We start from the raw sequence: 22,125 nt of genomic DNA, 5'->3' as shown, positions 1-22,125 counted from the left end.
ACACACACACTAACACACATGCTTACAGAACACAGGCAGAGAGGGAGAGAAAGCTAATACACACAAAGCTACGTGAGGGACCTGATCCCTGCTTGGGTTATCAGAGCAGGCCCGGGCCGAGGAGGTGAGCGAGAGGCCTCCTGCAGCGCAGGTGGGATGCTCCTAACCCCTCCGCCACCACCACCACCATTCCACACACACACACACACACACACACACACACACCCTTACAAGCTCTTCTTTATCTCCTGGGCCTGTGGGCCAAGTGAAGTGGCAGCGCGTCACTCTCGTCATACTCCCGAGCTAATCTGTCCCTCCTGCCCTGGCTCTCCACCCCCCCCCCCCCACACACACACACACACCGACGTGTCTTTTATCCTCCCCTCTGAGGAAGGCTGTGCAAATCGCCGCTAATCAGATCACGCGGCTAATAGAGGGCTAAGCGCTCCCTGCATCTCCAACGCTAAAAAGCCCTTGCTGGTTATAGAGTGTGCTGACTAGTGGAGAGTGGGCTTGTTTGGGTGACCTTGGGGTAGGCGCTGCGGCAAGGGTAAATCGAGGACGTGTGGTGGATATGTAGTCCTAACAAACAAACAGATTTGATAGATGATGCATTGATTAGTGTGCCAAGAAACTACACATACACATGTACACACAACACACACAAACACACACAAACACACACACACGCACACGCACACGCACACACATACACACACACACACACAAGCTCACCTTCACACCTGTTTCTCTGTGTGTGTGATCTCACAACCACCTTCAACTGAAGCTCAGATAAACAACCAACCACACATAGACATTTGATTAGACTAAACACTATAACGGCTGCTTCGGTTTCATCCCACCTACTGTCTTCACTATGCCAAGACAGCCTATTCCTGGAAAGGTGGTGTACATATAAATAACTTTTCCATTGGCGTGTGATTAGTGCAGGCCAGGGCAGGGCCCTTAAGTAAAGGCAGGCCCTTCTCTTAAGTCAGATCAGAGTAGGCTGGGCAGAGCACAAGTCCATCCGTCCATCCAATAAAAACTCCTCCATCCAGTGGAGTCATCTTGCTCATTGTGGCCATTCAACAACTAAAATATTCCTCAGTATAAAATTTGATAATGACTATTGTGAGTCCTCATAAAATAACTAAATCTATTTCAGCCAATTTGATCATATACAGTATTACAAATGACATATTAAATGTTTAGGAGAACAATACATCTTCTGTCTTCATGATCATCTACACCCTTTTTTTGTGGCGCTTCACACATTTCTGTAGGCATGACACAGATGCAGACAGCTGATTTGGTTAGGGTACTTATGTGTCAGTGGCAAAAACCAGCACCACGCGTCACCGGACAGTTCATCTGTCCACAACAGAAGCCTGGACCGATTGTTTGGCACGACCTGAACAGCTTGAGGCTTGGCCTTTAGAAAATCTGTGTGTAACACAGCACTACACCTGAAAGTAAGCACCATCCTTTTAACCTTTTAAACCATGGCAAAACAGAGTATTCAAAAGAGGCAGCTGGCCTACATAGCCTAACCTGACTGAGGCAGGGATAACTGCCACCACAATGCTAACGCTCTTTGCAGCTCACAACTTCCCCTCAGCTCATCTCCCTTACCCTATGTTCAGAATATCCATTCAATCACTACATGGTACACTCACTACTTAGAGCACTAGAGAATAACTATGGTTAGTTACTATATAGTGCACAATATGCAGGGCATGAGTGGATGCTCTTAACACAGGCTTAGTGGACTGGCTTCACTGCACTAGTCAAAGCAAATAATTCACTGCAATTATCTTTTCACTTGAATTTGAACTAGCAGACAACCACAGGGTTTGAGAATCCCAAGGATTGTGGTTAAGAAACACACACACACAACACACACAAACACACACACACACACACACACGCTCACCTTCACACCTGTTCCTCTGTGTGTGTGATCTCACAACCACCTTCAACAGAAGCTCAGATAAACAACCGCACACACAAAATCAAGTCAGTGCTCTGGCACAGTGAGGCATTTACATACCAATCTGACACCTGGCTTAGAGAGCACAATTGGATTTTTACTTCCAGCAAGTTGGAAAATGACCTTGGTCGTCATAGCCAACCCACAAAATGCACCCAGTGAAAAGAGTATAATGGAACAAAATACATTCACATCCACACACCGTGACATTTACACAAACAGCAGCGATACTCTAACTCAAGCTGCACAGCCCATTCAATAGATCCTTTTGAGATTGAACCAGGCACAAGATGTTTGTGTAGTTATAAGCACATAAAGGTGTTTAAGCTCAGTGAAGAGTGGTTGGCTTTGGTCACAGCCAGGGGCTGGAATTTTGTACGAGTGGCAAAAGGAGGAAAATGCTAATTTGTGCAGGTCTGTGTCAGTGACCGACGACACTGGCAGCATGCGCAGCATCAGAAACAACAGATTAAGTCAGGTAAGTTAACATTAAATCAGGTAGAATATCATTTGTGTCTCAGGAGAGAAATAATCAGCATCACCATGATTGTGAGGCATTTTAGAGAGCGACCTTTCATGCTGCATCTTGCTGAAACACTCTCGCTCCCTCTCTTCCCTACAGGTATATACCCACCCACCCACACAGGCTTACACACACACACACACACACACACACACTCTCACACACACACACACACACACACACACACACACACACACACACACAGGCATGCACTGCCTACATGCTCTGGCAGTGAGCCAGCAGTGTGCGTTGGAGAGGCCTATTCTTATGCGTGGTGTAAAGCAGCAGGTCACCCAGCAGAACTATGCACCATAATGAACATCCCTCAGGCCCTCTTTATAAAATATACACCTGGTCGCCGGGACGATCGCACAACGCATACTGAAGGTTAAACAGCTGAACATAACGACATGACGAGACCGGGGGGGGGGATCAGCAGACTGCTTCCGATGAGTCAGATAGAAGTGCTGAAATATCAGCAGTAGCAAGCAAGCACACGTGCAGGATATGCCATAGTGGAGAAGTGCCCAGGACACAGAGGTCTCCACAGATAGGCGGAAGAATAGCACAGACACAGACACACACACACACACATACACACACACACACATACACGCACATACACACACACACACACAAACACACACACGCAAAAGGAAGCTCTTGACAAATGCCTAGGATACAGACATCACATTGAAATGCTATGACATAGATGTGTTTTCTCTATTCACTTGCTACTGTACAAAGCGAGGCCCAAGGTCAAACCGGCAAGCTCTTCCTGACCAGTGCTGCCAAAGGCTCAAAGTGACATTTCCTTTATTCCCCAAGACAAGGAACTCAAATGAAAAAGAACTGCCGTCAGGGGTGTTTTTTGCCTGAGTGTCACAAAGTAATACAAATAGTGCCACAGCTAGCAGCCATTCCTTTCAGCGCAGTTTTATACACAGGGCTAATACACATTTCCTCCCTGTTCAATAATTCAGGAGTATGTATATTTAAACACACTGTTGCCAGCCCCTTATTTGTACATCTTTCCTTCAGCAAGTACAGGACCAAGTACAATACTGTACTTCAACATCTGTCAGATAGCAGGAACAGGTTGTTTATGTTAGCACCCCATCCATTCATCAAAAGGACATTCTAATATAATGTTCAATTGTGACAGAGGAAATATTTGACACTGTTAGATCTTCTGTATGTGTGCAAGAGGGATGTTAGGTGATGAACTGATGGGGAAACAAACAAACAAGCAAATGTTTGTGATGTGTGCTCGGGTTGCTTGTGCATCATATTGACTATACCGTAGAGACAGTGCAAACAGCAACAGCAGCGCCTCTTCCCCTTCATTGCCTCTCAGTCAGTCTGACACCACTGCAGTCGTTCATCTCTCTCTCTCTCTCTCTCTCTCTCTCTCTCTTCCTGACTTGCTATCTGCACAAGCACATCATTCCTTTTTCCAGGGCTGCTGGTCTTAAGCCACCACAGACAGAAATCACTCTGTCCTAAAAATAAACAATCGGCCTCCTTCATCACAGCAAAAAACCCACTGTTATTTCAGCCAAGTCAAATCTGTGGATTCTCATGGCAGGCCGAACTTGGATGATGAAGATCAACTTTACAGTAATAGCAGTGTGGTTGGAGAGCGAAGGCGACCCAACAAACCATTCAGAGTGTCTGTATTTGTATGTGTGCTTGTGTGTGTGCGGTTGGTCTGCGTATGTATTTCTCTTCCTCTGGGCTTCATGTAATGTTAGGAAGCAGCAGCAAATGTACCAGCAGCACACACACACACACACACACACACACAGACACACACACATACACATTACACAAACATACACAAACACACACAAACACAGATTACATAAACATACACACACACACACACCCCTTACACACACATTACACACACACACACACACACACAAACACACACACAGACAGACACTAGCCATGGTCCACAGAACATCCAAATAGAGGCTGCATTTCTCCCAAGAGCTGACCTATATAGTTACTAGCTCTGTGACACCGCCACTATTCTTGATAACACCAGAGGTTAGCAGCAGTCTTTTGCTGAGATTTTTCTTCCCTACTGCTGGCAACTCACCTTTCACTGACTGCAGCGGACACAAAAGAGCACAGTCTACAACAAATCCCTGATTCTCAGCAGAGATTGATCACTCTGGGTAAACGGAGGGACTGCAGTGGATAGTTTAATTGCTGCAGAGAGGGCCACCGTAAATGAAACAAGTCTATTGACTAATGGGCTCTGGGAGAGGGGATGATAATGAGTCGTGCTGCTTGTGCCTGGCCCAGACAATTAAGAGATGCTTCCATCCAGGAATGTGAAACAATATCTGTGGCGTTGATTTATGGCAGTGATACTCCAACCAATCTCTCTCTGCAGTAATCTTTAAAGATGCAGACAAGTTACAACAATCAGTGCAGTCTTGTTGGAAATTCAGAGACAGATTATATGTTCGTAGCACATTTGCTGGCTTTATAGACAAACTATTATGTATCAAAATATGTCAATGTTGTTGTAAAGAAGAGCTTAAGGCTATCCAAAAGTTCATGAGGCCTACTTCACTCAAGCCCACTTGAGTTGCCTAAGCCTGATTACATCCTCTTGAAACTTGCTGAGAGAAACCCGATTTAAGAGAACCCCAAATCCTGTAAAAAATATTAAGTCCAGATAAAGACACAGATAAGACAGCTAACAAAGAGCACATACAAATTGGAACTTCACAAGCCAACTGAAATCCATGAGTTGATCTGATTAGCTTGCCATTTGAGGTCACAGCAATTCAAATATTGAGAGAAATTAATTGTTCAGCAGGACTATACTAGCCTATATTAGACCTCTGGGAAAATGCCAGGCAAAAAGAGACTACAGCAGCTGACTCCTCCATCAGCTCAAAAGTTCATGTCAGAAATGGGATCTGACAAAGGCGCTTTTCATGTCCAATACATTGTCAGTGTGACATGTATGTTAATCGCCAGACGGTTAGACATAAGATAAAAACGATGACGTCGAGCTGTGGAATGGCATGAAATAGGCTACCGCTCAGTCCATATCCCTTAATACCCAGAGCACAAAGCCGTCTAAAAGATAGACAATTTCCGTAATCTCCATATTCAGCACAATATGGCCATTATACTCTGGCTGTGGGTAAAACAGCGAGCCATAAAACAGGCTCAAGCCCAACATAACGTGAAAGAGGCTTTGGCACTGCCTTCGCCCAGCAAAGCACTTTTCTGATTGCCCAACATGAAATGGCTTTTCTCTGGGGAAATTGAATTGTATTTTCATACCACAGCCATATACCTTATCATTCTCATTTTAAGCCTAACTCAATCATGGACTGCAAGTATTCGACTGAATTATCACTTCGTCAATTCTGTCAAAAGTGTCCACCCTCGCCTGCTTGGACACCAGTGTGCGCGTGGGCTTCCTGACCTTGCCGTCAAGTGAGCGCACCTGCACAGCATCACCAAGCTATTCGTCCCACTGTAATGAATCACTGACTAGGAAATGTTTTGAAGCGCCGAATCATAATAGTTCACTGAAGTAGTTCTTATGTGATCCACAGATTTGTCTGAAATGTTTTGCTGAAGTGTCAAGCTACAAGGGGACAAACTACAACACTGGTTAAACGTAGCATTTGATGTCCGCATACAATGAAACAAGAATTCCTCACTTACTGATGTCTTTTTGGAGTTATTCATGGTGTGACCGGCTCAAGGATGGCGAAATTCCAAATCACCAATCACGCTTATGCAATAATACATGCAGTTCCATACGCCCCATCCACGACAACTCCGGAGATTCTTGAAGTGTCAATCTTTTCCACAACACTTACAAATTGAACACGCTCTTCTAGCAAACGGTATTTAACTCTCTAAACAGACGGCAAGCGTTTCTTTCTGCAAAATGTAGGCTGGTTGCCCAGGATAGCCGGCTTTAACAACCATAGTCATCTGGCCGAGCTCATCTCCCGGCTGTCATCAGTGCACCTCGGCTTGCCATGGCAGAGAGAGGCGGGGGAACACGAGCCAACCAGAGAGGCAGCCGAGGAGGCGGCGTAACGTGCACATGTAGTTGTTAGTATTGGTTTCAAACAGCCAGGCTATATAGTAAGGATGGTAAGCACTGTACATTACAATGAATAGGCTACTTTAATTTATTGTAAAATATCGGTTGTCTTACACCCCCCCCCCCCCCTTCCCCAGTCCCACCAAAAAAAAAAAGATTCACCCGGCAACCTAAAGTGAAGGACTGAAGATACATCCATACCAAGACAAAAAATATTAGTCGCAGTAAGCAATAGACATACCATACATCCATACCAAGACAAATAAAGTATTTGTCGCAGTAAGCAATAGAAACCACATGAAACATCGTAAAGATGTTATAACACCAAGGTGTTATACCCAAGGTGCTATAACAAAATAATCAGTGATCTCTAATTTGTTAGACAGCACAATACTATGACAAAGTATGAACATGGTCTCATCAAACAGTAACCACAAGATTGAATGTAGCCTACATTTATTCAAATATTCAAATGCTTTCATGGAGACCTGCATGTTTGGAGTGGCTGAGCGTGTAACAGCTTTAGCTCTATAGAGGAGATCACTGCTCTGGATTACATGACAGAAATTACATAGAAATTAACCTCAAATACTTTTAGTCCCAAAGCAACACAAGCAAGTAAATTAGTTTTACAGAAGAATGACTTTTACAGAATAACCAATACCCTCATAACCATAACCATGCCTTTCACACTAGTTATGAAGAAACTCTAACACTACCTCTACCTTAAAATTAATCTTTGTCAGAGATTTGAGATTTATGGCATGATGACTGATTGTTTTTAAATTCAATTAATCTACTAAACAAACAAGCAGAGTTGCAGACACAGAACATATTTCACACATGAGGAATTTCAATGCAATCAACTAGTTTAAGATCCTTAACTCCATAATAAACAACTTGTAAGCATAATAAACAACTTGTAAGCATCAAAGGGCCCCATAAAATCTAAAAGGGTTCAACAAAAATAAGGTCTTTCCAATAATCACTGTTTCTCTCTCTCTCTCTCTCTCTCTCTCTCTCTCTCTCTCTCTCTCAACTTGACACTAAAACTAGATTGAAAATGCAGACCTCCCAAGGATAACCACAATTTTTTTTAGAAAGCTCCAGTAAACTCTTTACAAAACAAAAGCCTGACATAACATTTCCTGCTATTCTATGGCTCATATGTTCTTCAGGAATTCAGTAGCACTACCCTGCATGCTTAAAGACAATGTGCCGTTCAAGATGAGTTGGTTGAGATAGTTGTGTTGAAGGGTTTATGGCGGTGAGAGTTGAAGGTAACAGGGAGGGAAAGAGAGAGGGGGGGAAAGGAAAAAGCAAGAGTACCGGGAAAAAAACAGATGGAGAGAGGACAGACTAGACAACTGCAGGTCAGTACACACACACAGTCAGTACACACAGACACACACACACACACACACACACACACACACACACACTTGCTCTGCAGAATGCTACTATGATGGAGTGTTTCTCTGTGCAGTAAATATCACCAGACCCAAATGACTAGTGGCTCAGGGTAAGGGGAGATCTCTGCAGACAGAGACCTCCAATAACCCCTGTGATCTGATGAACCTGGGACCATAAAACAGCTAATTTCACTTGCACAGCAGAGCAATCTGATGTCCAGTCCTCCGAAAGTGCTCTTTTCTTTTTGAATCAACTGTAGTTAAGTCTTACAATGGATGGCATGCTCTTTGCAATTTTAAATAAATGTTATTTTGTATAGAGGAGCTAGAGTATGTTATAATATTATTACATAAACTGACAGTGGTCCTGAAAACAGTCAGTGTGGGCTCCCAATCACCAATGAAAGAATGAAACAATGAAACAAAAGTCATTCAGTGGGCATTATTATGAACAAGTTATTTTCATTGTTGTTTTGTTGCACACATCTGTATCATGTTCCAAACAAACATTGGTTTTCCTTAAATGTAATAACCGTAGGTAAATGTCGTTTTTGTTTTTTATATGTCATACTTCATTAAGTTTGGCATCTTGTCCATTAGTGACCTTTAGTAACTTCATGCTATGTCGCTGCATCCTATTTACTTTCTCACTGATTTATTCCCAGACAAACAATCTGGTTTCCTATCGAAGAGGTCAGTTCTGGAGCTCACTTCCTTCCTTGCTGTATACACAACCAAGTTTAATCCGATGCAGATTCTTACATAACCTCTGTCATTTCGTTGTGTGCCACTAATAAGAGCTCTCACAAAGGCTGTGGCTGGAATGGTCCCTTTCTGACAGAGCACTTTATTTTGTAGGCATGTATAGATATAAGAAATCTAGGCTATTTCTCTCTCTCTCTCTCTCTCTGTCTCTCTCTCTCTCACACACACACACACACACAGACACACACACACACACACACACACACACACACACACACAGGCAGATGCACATTAGAATAAACCAAGGGGCAGGTGGTCTGGACAAGTGTTACGCCAAGATCTGGTCTATGGGGATCAAAGACTAACCAATCAAAACCAAGTGCAGGCCAAATCATAACGCTCCAGTGACCAATGGCACTGCTTCAGTGGAGATGACCACTAGGGAGAGATAAATAAGGCCTGTGCACTCAGCCCCCAGCTTGAAACTAGATACTAAAGTCTTAAATAGTGTGTGACCAGTCTGAGACAAATGTTTGGCACATACAAAAAGCCTTCAAAAAGCCCTACAAAAAACACAGAGACATGTTACACCCTTTGAAAAGGAGGCATTCGTTCAGTGCATATGGTAGACTATATCTGAAAGAGGATGCCAATCTAATCAGCAATAGCAGTATTGACACCCCACAGTTAATCAGATGTTAGGATCTCGCTGCAAGTTTGAATAGTTAACAAATATACTGGCCCTTATTTCACATTTCACTGTAGTGAAGAGGTAGGTGAGTTTGTTGGTCCGCACACTGAATTAATATAACTCAATCTTGGCTGTATGTTTGGCTGTATACACATGCTAGATCACAAGTTCTGTCACATGCGTTGTAAAATCTGAGCTGTGTTGTAGGTTAAGGACAGACCATAATACTAAGGACCTGGCTCTGCTACCGTATGCAAGGCCAGTGAGAGGGCAAGCATCTCTTCCTGTGGAACAATCTGGAAAGGAAAGGGGCCTAAAGCAGCATATTTCCCTTGGAGGACTGGACTCCAAATCCCCCGTCCTTCATCTTTAAAACGAGCCATTTTCACATGTGTGTCCTCTACACTCCCTCGCTCCCTCTTCCACTGTCTCTCTATTTTCTGTCATGCTTCATCTTTCTTTCTCTTTCTCTCTTTGCTGAAATTCCAAAATCCATTCTAATGGGGGGCCGGTGCGAACAGCAGAGCCGCCACTAAATCTGCCTGGAGAACCTGCCACGATATCAAACCACGGGAGTATAATACAGTCCATGTGAAACAGTCACAAAGTCCAGGAAACTGTTTGACCCTTAAGACCTTTATCTTCCATCCCAATCCATCACTTGCTCACTCAGTCGTATCCCCATCCACAACAACCCTGAGCCAGACAGTGATATTTCCAAGAAAGCCCCCTTTCACAAATGCACAGACACACACACACACACACACACACACACACACACACACACACACACATATATACTGATGCACACCCACACACACAGTCAGTCATCGCAGGTTTGGAACACTCTGTAGTCAAAGCATAAGCTATTGCCAAACACCTTAGTTGTGAAACCTGTGCTTGGCAAGCACAAATAGGGAGAGCAATGATTCATTCTGTTGAAAGGAAAGAAGACACAGGTACAAGCATGGGTTGTAACGGCTGGGATAAGTGATGACTGCAGGAGCTGCATGTTGTGAAACTGAAGGTTAGGGGTATAAATAGCAGGTAAGCCTAGATACTGGAGTTGCACAAGGGAACAGGACATGGATTTGTTCATGATAATGTTCACATTGGTTCTGGAAAAATACATGCAATAGTATCTATTGGGGCTGCGGTCAAAAAGTCATAACAGTGAGAGAATATTCATTTTGCTAAGAAGTGGTATTAAGTACCAACAGTAAGCCTTGGCAACAGCAAGCCAGAGGTATGCTGTAGGTAAATTCACACAGAATGATCTTTGTATCTGATTCCCTTATGAACCACCTAACAACACGTGACTTGTCTTAATGTAGCCAACGGTAGGTTGATGCAGCTGGGAAGTTAGTTTAACTTGAAACGACTTTCACTGCATTAGCAAACTAGCTATTAGGGGGGCTGACCAAGGCCCAAGGCCCAGATGGCGTACTCAAGTCGCAACAGGAAAGAATTCCTCCCGTCTCATGTTGATTGCATGTTTACAGCCACTACTGACAAATGCATACATTGTGCTTTGTATTTTCATACAACACTGATGTCCTTAATAATAACAAAAGCTAGGTTCAGATCTGGGGTCTGTTCCTGAGAAACGCCACTCTCTGCAGCTGTGCAGCCGCTGCATACTGAGTGAATCAGGAGAATACTGGGATGTTTTCACAGGGGTGTAGTTAAACACTGTTCATATTTCTGCTCACTAGGGTGTATACGAAGGAGTGGAAAACACTCCTGAATTAGTTGCACGGCACATATTAATTTCTACCCTCCTCTCTCTCTCTCTCTCTCTCTCTCTCCTGCTCCTTCTCTCCAAACAGAGCAGAGTTTATGCCAGGCTGTATAACTGTGACTTCTTGTTAGATTTATGAGGCTTCGTGTTCATGTGCGAAAGGAGACTGGAGCCTAGAAAGAACTTTAGGGAAGAAATTCGGGAGCCTAGTGCCAGCGTTGTGCTTCAGAGATCGGAGAAACTTCAGAGGAGCCAAGGCCAGCCCCAGCCCCAGGACGCAGGACTCAGGACTCAGGCTGGGCTCCAGCGGCAGTTGCTCCCCTCTGCTCTGCTCTCTCTCTCCCTGCTCTGTCTCCACTCTTCTGCAACACCCTGGCTCCCCGGCTGGTGTTTTTCAAAGGAAGCTGGCTCTGGCCGAGGCATTCCACTTGTTTTCTGCTGCACAGAGTGCCCATTCAGCACGGCTCCACCAGTCCCCACCCTGCAAAAGGGCTGAGCCCAGGGCCCGAGCCAGGGACGCGGGGGGGCTGATCGAGAGAAGGGGAGATGGTGGGTGGGGTGGTTGTGGTGGTGGTTCTGGAACGAGGCGTGGGTGACCTAGCACAATGTCCCCTTTCTTCGCTGTCTTGTACTCGCAACACTCCCCTCCTCTGTGCTGCAGAGCAGGCCCGGCGCAGACCACAGCTCCTGGAGAATGGGCGAGGGGTGCCAAGGGCTGGCAGTGGTGCTCACGTCAGGAAGCGCGAGGAGATTGAAAATCACACAAGCGTGCTTTCACTGACAAATCCTACCTTACTGTAGTAAATGATTAATGGCACAGCTCCAATCAACTGCACCAAGCACAAAGGCTGGAAGAGGCATGGGAGGTCGCCGTCTTTCAAACACAAATCAACTGAATTCATTAGCATATCCTCTTTTTTATATTTATGTGTGTTTGTGTAACTTGTTGGAAGAGGCTACAGCCTTAGCTGAATGTTTGTACTTGTCCCGTAATACAATACACATGGCAATAGATGCTACGCTCACAGAGATGGCTGGTTTCTGTTAGCTTCGCTTTCTATCTTTGCAGAGCTCACTGGGACACTGGAGTCTTCCTAAACAGCTCCACAGCTGAACCAACAGAAGGAGGGGATGAGCAGGCCCTCCAAGCTCCCTACAGAGAGATGAATGCATGACTTGTGGGTGGATGAGAGAGTGAATGCTGTTCTCTGTTAACTGAACCCTACAGCAGGTAGTAGGTGGTAGTACACTTTAGCTTCACATTTGAGTTTCAGCAAATCACGACATATGCTCTTCCGTTTGTTAGCTTTACATTGTAAACCTGCTGATGTTGTCCTTTTGAAAAATTCCTTTCAGGGGTGCAAACCCTGATACCTTTTTCCTACTTTTCCTGAGTTTCTTAAGTTTCTCTGACCACATTTTGATGCCAGAAAGTTTCCGAAATAAGTGAGAGTTTGGGTGTGGTGCTGATGGACATAGGCCATTGTTTGCATAACACTTCACATTTTCTGCAAGTCTTCTCATTTAACTGTTTCTCACCACTTTCATGCATTTATTTGGTTTTGTCTTTTAAGATCTTGTATTCTGTACATTTTATATCTAATCTTCCAAACATAATCACACAATTTAATCCTCTATGAACTGAATGTTATGGAATATAAGGAAACATTGTTGTGTTTCATTGCACCATTACTAATAGGCCATTAGGCTAGTCCTGAAAACAAAACTAAATATAGCTTAATATATATTAAGCTTATTTCTAAAGTAGCACTGAGCAGTGTGTTTTTAGATCACACTATTGGCCTCTGGCTTGTCTCCCGTTGACCTCATCCGTGATGAAGCACCAGTTGAATCTCATGTCCCTAAAGCTCCCAGTTGAACCATGAACCACATATAGTAGCCTTACAGGGAAAGCCCGGTTATCTTATTATTCAGAGTGCATTTATCCGCTTCATTAATCAACGCTTCTTAATGCTTAAAACTATCCCTCCATTTAGAGCCTAACCCATCTGGTGTGACTGGTGTGTCTGGCTGATCCTTGTTATGCAATGGTGACTGGTGAGTTAGAGTAGTATGAGGTTGACTTTTGTAAGATATCTAACTGTTTAGTATGTAAGTTCTAGCAGCCAGTAACCAGCTCCAGAGTGTTAAAGGTCTAACTCCTGTCCCCTTGAACATGCACACACACACACACACACACACACACACACACACACACACACACACACAAGGATACACACACACACACACACACACACACACACACACACACACACACACACAACACACATGCATACACACACACACACACACACACACACACACACACACACACACACACACACACACACACACACACACACACACAACCCTTCAAGTTTGATCAGTCCAGGCACTTACTCTAAGACAGTGGTACTATACTGTTGTTTACAGTAGTATGAGCAGTATGGAGAGTGATATTGCAGCTCTCTAACACTGGGGGGCAGACAGTCGGACCTCCTGCTGCAGTGGGCTGATGCCACTGTGTCCAAGCCTGGGGAGACTTGGCCAGGACACAAGAGACTGATTTATACACACAAGACTTTTTTACACACACAAGCTGCCCACACTGTGCATCTAACTAACTACGCCCTGGTATGTGTTGAAGGATGACAACGTCTTGCAATCTTATAAAGTCTAATCATGTGAAGCTAGCCACCTCATAAAAAATGCTTTTAGCTTTGATAGTTATCTTGTTGGAAATTGTTTGTTGTAGGACTAGGACTGTATGGCCATTCTGAAGGCTTGGAGTGGTGTTTTCTATTGTACCCATTCATGTACACACATTGTTCTTACTGAGTGTGACATTGCACAGTCAGTGGGCAGAGAGTTATGCTGTTAATATCAGCATTGTTGTTTTATTAATATTATGCTGTAGATTTCATAATTCCCGTCATGGCCAAGTACTGGAAACCTGTAACATAATGGCTGTGACTAACCCTATTGTGTGTTGCGTAATTAATGCACATTTAATGTAGGCCTATTAAACTGCGCTCAACACAATGACGCACAGGTTTATTTTCCCCTCAAAGGGGTCCTACAGTAAGGCTGAGAGAACACTAACAACTGCAGCCACAGCTTGTCTTCTCACACTAGCTAAAAAAAAAACACACACACAGTGGGAAGCTGGCCAACGTCTGTGTTAAAGAGAAAGTGACCCATCAGAGAGGCATGAGAGGACATCCTAAAACACTCCTTTGTAACGGCATCTGGAGTCGCGGCCTGACCATGACATCATACTGGCCGAACAAGCAGAGCGCCGAAAAGTTACACTCACTTCCTGTTCCCATCAGCTGTCTCTCTGCCGGACTGGGCCGAGGGCCAGAGACAAAAGGTTTACCCGAGTTTACGCCACGAGAGGAGAGAAGAGGAGGGGAGGAGGCGCGCTCCTGGCGTTCAGGAGTGACAAGGGTGTTGTAAAGAGAAAAACAGAGGTGGCTGGAAAGGAAAAAAAAGAGGAGGAATGCAGCGGCCTCCGTTTTGAAAAGGGGACTTGTTAAAACTTGAACAAACAGCGGTACTCCTGAGGTCGCAGATGAGGCTGTTCATACGTTTCTATAAAAGCCCGGCTGGTCAGACACTCTGCCGCTGTTCCGCGGCCTGTATTCTTTCAAACAGCTGTGCGCTTCTCTCATGAAGTTTTACGCGCGGAAAACTGAGGAGTCGCAGCGAACAATGCCCAGAGCACAGGTCAGCCAACACAACAAACGGTGATCCTATGCATGATAACATAAAAGTAAATGCAGAGATTGGTTGCTATAACAAATGGCACCTCTAAAGGACCAAGTGTTGGTCAAAGCAAACATGCGTCCTGGTGTTCAAGCTGTGCTTTTTATTAGTCCTCAACCACACAGGAGGCCATCCAGCAAGCCTGTTGGGAATATCAGGAATTTCTCTCGAGGTCACTTTGGAAAAGGGCCATGCTGTTTGATACAAAAAGGATGGCTGTTCACACACAAACACAAACGCACACACACACACACAAACACACCAGTAAGAGCGTGACACACACACACACACACACACAAGAGCGTGAGGGTGACTGAGATTATTTAATTAGCTCATTTAGAAGTTACGGGATCTGCTAGAGAGTCAATTGGTGTTGGACAGCCTGTAGAGACATTCAGAGAGAACAGTTGGGTCGCTTGTCATTTGCAAGAAAAAGAGAGCTATCTATCAAGCCAAAGGGAAAAAAACACAAAAGCTAAGCATTCTGGACATTTTTCTCTGCCTCTCTCCCCCCTTCCCCAGTCATGGGCATGCAGTAAACAATCTCTGCTCTGATAGGCAACTCTTTGAAACATCTAATTGGGAGTGGTCTGACACTGATTGACTAACGATGGTTTGGACGAGATGGCTTAACTCGTGCAGGCACCAGTCATGTCTGAACATGGAACTCTCCTCACTGTCCGTTTGAGTGACCGCACTGTGTGTGTGGAGGCAAATGATAAGAAAAGCAAAACTCTATTCTCACATTTACCTCAACTACTCAATGGTCAGTGCTCTTTCACAACCTGCAATAACTAAGGCAGGGTCCATGTGAACAGAATGAAAAGGGTCTACTGGTCAGGGAATATCCAGATCTGTTATCTTTCTTGTATGTGATTTTGGCAGTGTGTGTTTCAGATTGTGAGGCGAAACCTCAGATCGCTGCATGAGATCACTTTGGAGTGTGGGAGACGAGACTCTTTCAGTGTGCCACTTTTTCTTTTTGCTATGATTCCCTTCCCAGGCTCATCAGTGGCAGAGGCACTACATGGGCAATCTTCCTGTCAGGTTGTGTAACACTGGGACACTACTGCTCGCACTTAACACGCAACAGCTGCAAAGCAGAGGGGCCAACATTGTTTTGGCAACCAGAAGAGAGGGGAGAAACAAAGGATATGAAATTCTATCTAAATATTCCCAGTGCCACTCGCAGAGGCCAAGTGTCTTTTTCTCCCCAATAAATAATTCTGAACAGCAAGTTAGAACTTTTTCTGTGATAAATCCATTAAGGTCTTCAGTGACTGATATTTAACATGGAATCAGGCTACTCTTGAATATTGGGTGGTTAACCTTTTGTAGACCCCATGCCTGTTGTTCTCAATCTGTCATGTTCTAATCACTTCATATTTAACACGCCACTCTTGGCATAACACTTTTATAAGATCCCCCTAAAATATTGATGAGGCCGTATTCTGTCTTGGGGTTTGAGGGGGATCTCTTTTTTTAAATTTCATATGCCAAGACAATAAATAAACTGCTATTAAACAGCAATAAAGAAAAGACAAACCTGTCCCGTCAGCAATGTGAGAACTAAGTTTACAAAGTTATGAAGTACAGCTGCGACTGTTTTTGTTTACATATTTAGCAAACCGATCAGATATATCCTGAATTATGTTTCAGGCTACTCCTCTTGCGTATCAGTTCGTACAGACAAGTTTCACAGAAGCTCACATAGACAACACAAATCAGGTGCATAATTACCTGTATACTCAGGGCTATCTGACGGATATACATCATGTTGAGGTCCTCAAATATCCGCAATTTCTCCATGTCTGCGAATCTCTCCATTTGCATTCTGTGTCCAGGTTGTCAGTTCACCTCCGAATCCTTTATGGCTTATCTGACTAAAGAGAAGTTTGTCTCAAAGAGCAAACGCAGAAAGAGTAAACCGACTTACGTAAATACATCATCAGCAGATGATACAGCTGTGCACCGACGACCAAAGCTGTCCGCAAATTAGCGATCGGGTGAGTTAGTGCGTTGAGTTCAGATAGTCAGCTACCTTTGATTCAACAAAGACGTTGCGCAAATTAATAAAATAAAATTGTCGTCCAGGACATTCCTAACTTAGATTCACTCACAGAATGTAGGACGTGTACATCGCAGACCTTCCCGCAAAATGCCAGAGGTAGACGCAAACTTCCTCTCTCAAGAAAGCAGACTATTCCATTACAACGCCCAGTTACTTCAGTGTGTTCTGTACTTTCGCTGTTTCAGAGGAACACGCACAGACTTGATTCACACAAAAAAACGCTACATACACCCCCACTCATTTCTCCCTAGCAGTTGTGGGGATAATGCGTCTTTCTCATGCAGTTCTTTTGTCCACTCGTCCTGATAGAGCGCCGTCTGTCCGCTCAGACCACGCTACAAAAGGGCATCGCCTCCGTGGAAGCGCACAGTGAGCCGTCTGTTTATAGAGTGACTGGACCAAGCGCTAAATGATCCAATAAACTTCAGATTGCTGTTTAACACGGTGCCTTAACGCATACAGTAAAACACACTGACTAAAAGAAAACAACCTAACAACCACCACTTACCAACAAGATTGTGAAGATTATGTTAAATATGGAAACTGATCCCCGATGAATCAGTATAAAAGCTCTCTGTTATTATCTGGTGTCAAAAAACAGTAGTTCTTTACTTTACAAGTAGCCTAATTGACAGTAATCTGTAACCTAAATGTAGCACGAGGAAAATATGATGTGATAAATGTATATATCGTTGAAGCTCAGCTAAGAAATCGTAGATCTGAGACAAAGGGGCCATCTGTTACAGCGGTGGTAGGCTTTATCATAACAGCATTTCGACCCGAAAAGTTCATTTCTACAGTCTCAAGATTTTCAATGGCTCGGTCATCGCCTATGCAAAATGAACGATGTATTTTAGGGGTTATAACACTTGCATTTATCATTGTTGGAGTCAATTAGTCGCTTAATGTACTCCAGCAGTGCACGATAGTTCATTAGGTCATGTATTCACGAGAAAGTGCAAACGTATGAGCTATGATAATTTTGCCACACCAAAAACACAACCTGGAAGAGGCTTTGGGGGCATACGGGTAGGGTCTGTTTGGACCCCCTCCAACGCAGGGCACAGATTTTCAACTCATAAACTTCATAAACTTCAGCTATTTATACACCAGTTGGCTTCCTGTGCTGTGCTGCGCAGTGCGCCTCTTGTAGTGAAGTAGGCTAGATTAAATGTTAACGCTGGGTGGAAGAGGTCAAATGCACACAATGTATCCTCTCTTGAACCGAGTTCGCTGGCGGTGCCATGTCAATCCAGAGATAAATCTAAAAACGCAGAGCTGTCGCATTGTCCTTCAGGCATGCGTTCCCCGGAGTTTTTGGCAAGACACTTTGAATCATCGCCTCTCCCTCGCCACAGGGAGCAAACCGCATGCGCCTGGGGGGTGAAGCCCTCGCAGGGGGATTATTGGCATCTTCCTCTCAACACCCACCAGCGACAACAACACCAGTAGGCCTACCCTCGCCCCGACTTCCAAACATCCTTTCAGTAAACAACACGGGCAAACAGGGATGCATACTTGAGAGAACACGTGTTGCACGTACGACCGGTAAACTTGACACAAAAGTTCAAGCAAACATAGAAAGTGAAAAGGTCTTGTCAAGAAAAGGAACTAGTAAGGGGTCACTGGAGGGATTCAGTCAGTGTTCCGAGGTATTTTAACAGTGCCACTGCCACAACAGGTGGCTCCATAAGAATTGGAGAACATGAAGGTTTCCTCAATACGACTCAATCCAAGCTTTAGACTTGTAGATTTGGGCTTTGTGGGGTATTTTTCTGTAGCTTGGAAGCCAGCCCGACTTTATCCCACCCACAAAATTTGGGATCTGGTTACCCCAGGCTAATCTTTTTGAGGTGATTACCAACCAAATAAGCCATTTTTTGTCTTCAAGATTTTTAACACACTTTTCTTCCATTCTATCACAGACTACCACACTCAAAATGTACAAATCTTAATTAATCTTGAATTTCCCCTGGGGATCAATAAAGTATCTATCTATCTATCTATCTATCTATCTATCTATCTAATCTCTCATTCAGATGAGAGAGAAATATGGTGTTTGTATAATTACTTGGGATGATGGCATACTTTGTGTAAAGAACATTAATGACAGGGAAACCTATCACATTTTATTAAACAATAAAGTAAGAGAAAGTTCTGTTCAGCCTGTCATCCCAGTCTCTTGACTCTCCTCCATGTGCATGAAGGAACATTGGGATTGACTTGAATAGTATATGACACTTTTGCTTTCCATTTACATGGCCAGGCCTGTGCATGAACATTATGTATTAGGGCTGTCAATCGATTAAAAAAAATAATCTAATTAATTACATACTCTGTGATTAATTAATCTAAATTAATCGCATATATGATTTTTGCTATGAAAGTATTTTAAATATTTAAACTCAAATAAATCATTGAATAATCAGCATTAGTGACAAAAAGTTCAAAAATTATTTTATTATTATTTTAATAATGGCCATAATAATCTATGATATGACCTAATATGCTGAGGAAATAAATTCAAAAGTGCTTTGGGAAGAAGTTTTTTTTATCACATTGCAGAGGACTTTATTTTAATCAACAATTTATTTTTATCAACAGCATCAAGCCGTTTTTGAAAAGTAAATGTTCCAATCAATGATCTAGGCAGCACATTTTCTTCTATCTCCTTCATTTTACAGTGTAATGGTTACTGACTACAACGGCTCAGTCAAAGGTCATACAGAATCGATTAATCTGCGTTATTTTTTTTTAATCAGTTATTTTTTCTCAAATTAATTAATCGAAATTAATCAGTTATTTTGACAGCCCTATTATCTATACATTTGACAAAAAGGGGATTGGATTAGAATCACAGACTGTATCTTTGATTTGACAGAAAAGGACAACCAAGACCTCACTTATTTAAACACTGACAACTTAATCTGATACAGACATACCTTAACTTCACAATAAGCAACACCTAACACTGCCCTTTTCAATAAAAGTGGTAGCTATTGGCATCTCAGCATGGAGACAGGAGATGATTATAGTGATGACAGGTCTTCAGCAGGCTTGAGTTTTTTGTGAATGACTGACGTCATTCAATAGTAGGATATGAGATCCATTACCGTCAACCAAACTATTTAAGACCTGGTTGAATTGTGTTTTGTAAAAACTGCCTAATGATGGTCATCTGACCGAAATGTTGCAAATTAAAAGTTACAATTGCAAATGAAGACAGTGTGCAGGAGCTTTACTTGTTTGGTGTCGGAGATATTACATCAGACAACTGTGCTTCAAGTAGGATTGTTCTGTCAAGTCATAGAAAGTACGACAGAGAGGACTTCATCTATTTACACTGAAGGCCACAGACTACTGGTTTTCAGTTTAGAAACTTGTAGATTTACATATATTTAGTGTGTTTGCATAATGAATTTGCATATTGTAGCTTCGAGAAAGAAAAGCCATGTTTTTGGATGGACCATGCTTTATAATGATGGGTGACTACTGTCATGGTTTTGCTTCAATTTGCATGTCAAGTACCCTCTGTAGTGTCCTCCAGCACACCTAAAAAATGACTGTGGTTGAAAACAACTATTATCTAAATTGTATGGTGTGCAAAAAGGCAGACTACAAAAACAGCACGCATATTGTGTCCGGATAAGCTTTGTGTAGTGGCCAAGCTCTTGTACATTTGCACTCAGTCCACAAGGTGTATGAGCTAAGCTTGTTTACATGATGAAAAGGTGATGCTGCTATGTTATATAAAAAAAATGTATACAGGGAGTCGGCACAAGGGAGGAATGAGGAATGTGGGGATTATAAATGCTATGTGTGTTCCTATAGTAACCTGCAATGACTTGCACACTAAAAAGGTATACTTCTGAATAACATAAATATTTATTAATTGTTTCCCCTTTGTTGGTTATGCAGTGATTTATCCACTACCTAGACAGGCCAACACAAAGTATCCCACCTCCACGCGTTTCACAACCACTGTGACTAACACAGCAAGCACGGGGCTGTGTACCAACACAGGGGGCCCGCTGGAGAGGCTGTACAAGCTGATGTCATCACACCTCTCGGTTCTGCTCTTGTGTAACCAGGCTTACCACTCACTCATAGCGGACAGGTCATTGGAAGGGGTAACAGAAATCGTAGCTTGTAATGTGGTCATGAATGGGTGACCTGCCAAGATGGATACATTTTTATCACTGACCCACTGCACTAAGATATCAGCAGGTACAGCCGTGACTAAGCTGTTGACACGATGACTAAAAAGGCTTTTACTAACCAGTGACAACACACACCAGGTGTTCCAGCGGGAGTTTCCACTGATGAGGTCACATGAACGTGACTGTCTGTCTAAAGTCTAAATAAACAAACCTTTCAGACAGGTTCCCATTAACTCACCATAGTATCTGTTTAATCATTGTTCTTATTTGTGACTCCACAAAGGTGGGATAACCTACCAAATACTATCAGAGCAGAGACAGCTCTCTCTATCTTCAAGAATCAAATACTATCAGAGCAGATCAAATACTATCAGAGCAGAGACAGCTCTCTCTATCTTCAAAAATCAAATACTATCAGAGCAGAGACAGCTCTCTCTATCTTCAGGAATCTCTTGAATCTCTACACCTCTGACACTCTGACATGCCTAAATCATGCTTGTTGTAAATTGTGTACTTATTTACCTGATCACCTTGCATTTCATTTCATTAAATAGACGTAGAACTTACTGCTCACTCCTAAGCTTCCTACACTCTTAAAACAAATGTGTTGTCCCTCTCTGGACACAGAGATGTTTTAAAAAACAACCCAAGTTGTGTTGTTTTCAACACATTCATTTTAAGAGTGTACAGTGCTAAAGCTTGAGTGCTCCTCACTTGTCAGTTGCGTTGGATAAAGGTTTCACCCAAATGAGTATAAGTTTTTAAAACAAAAGTTATTCTTTCAGATGAAACCAGTACTTTTGAGACACTAATGAAATAGGCTCTGAATACATTCTTAAAGATGCCATACAATGACAAGACATACAAACACCACAAATAACATTAAAATGTTCATTAAATATTTAACATCTGACACTGGAAGAATATTACTTACAAAAACACAAAGGAGCACATTTCATGTTTTA

At 43.1% G+C, this 22,125-nt stretch overlaps 1 protein-coding gene across 4 annotated transcripts in view; it reads right to left on the bottom strand.

Annotated features, from left to right (window-relative positions):
• The window catches only part of rtkna (rhotekin a), a 55,900-nt gene that overhangs the window by 24,624 nt on the left and 9,151 nt on the right, over positions 1-22,125 (bottom strand). Inside the window, exon 1 of one of the 4 annotated variants that reach the window (XM_042100815.1) lies at positions 16,670-17,456. The exons of 2 other annotated variants lie outside the window; for them this stretch is intronic. In XM_042100815.1, the coding sequence (XP_041956749.1) occupies positions 16,670-16,762 (93 nt within the window). In that variant the 5' untranslated portion in view covers positions 16,763-17,456. Of the gene's footprint in view, positions 1-6,221; positions 6,557-16,669; positions 17,457-22,125 lie in introns of those variants that run through there. One more of the 4 variants, XM_042100816.1, reaches the window with a different exon arrangement.

Source organism: Alosa sapidissima, chromosome 8, assembly GCF_018492685.1.
Source record: "Alosa sapidissima isolate fAloSap1 chromosome 8, fAloSap1.pri, whole genome shotgun sequence".
In the NCBI taxonomy this organism is placed as follows: Eukaryota; Metazoa; Chordata; class Actinopteri; order Clupeiformes; family Clupeidae; genus Alosa; species Alosa sapidissima.
The sequence above is the reverse complement of the archived record's forward strand: the minus strand, read 5'-3'. Positions and strand labels throughout refer to the sequence as shown.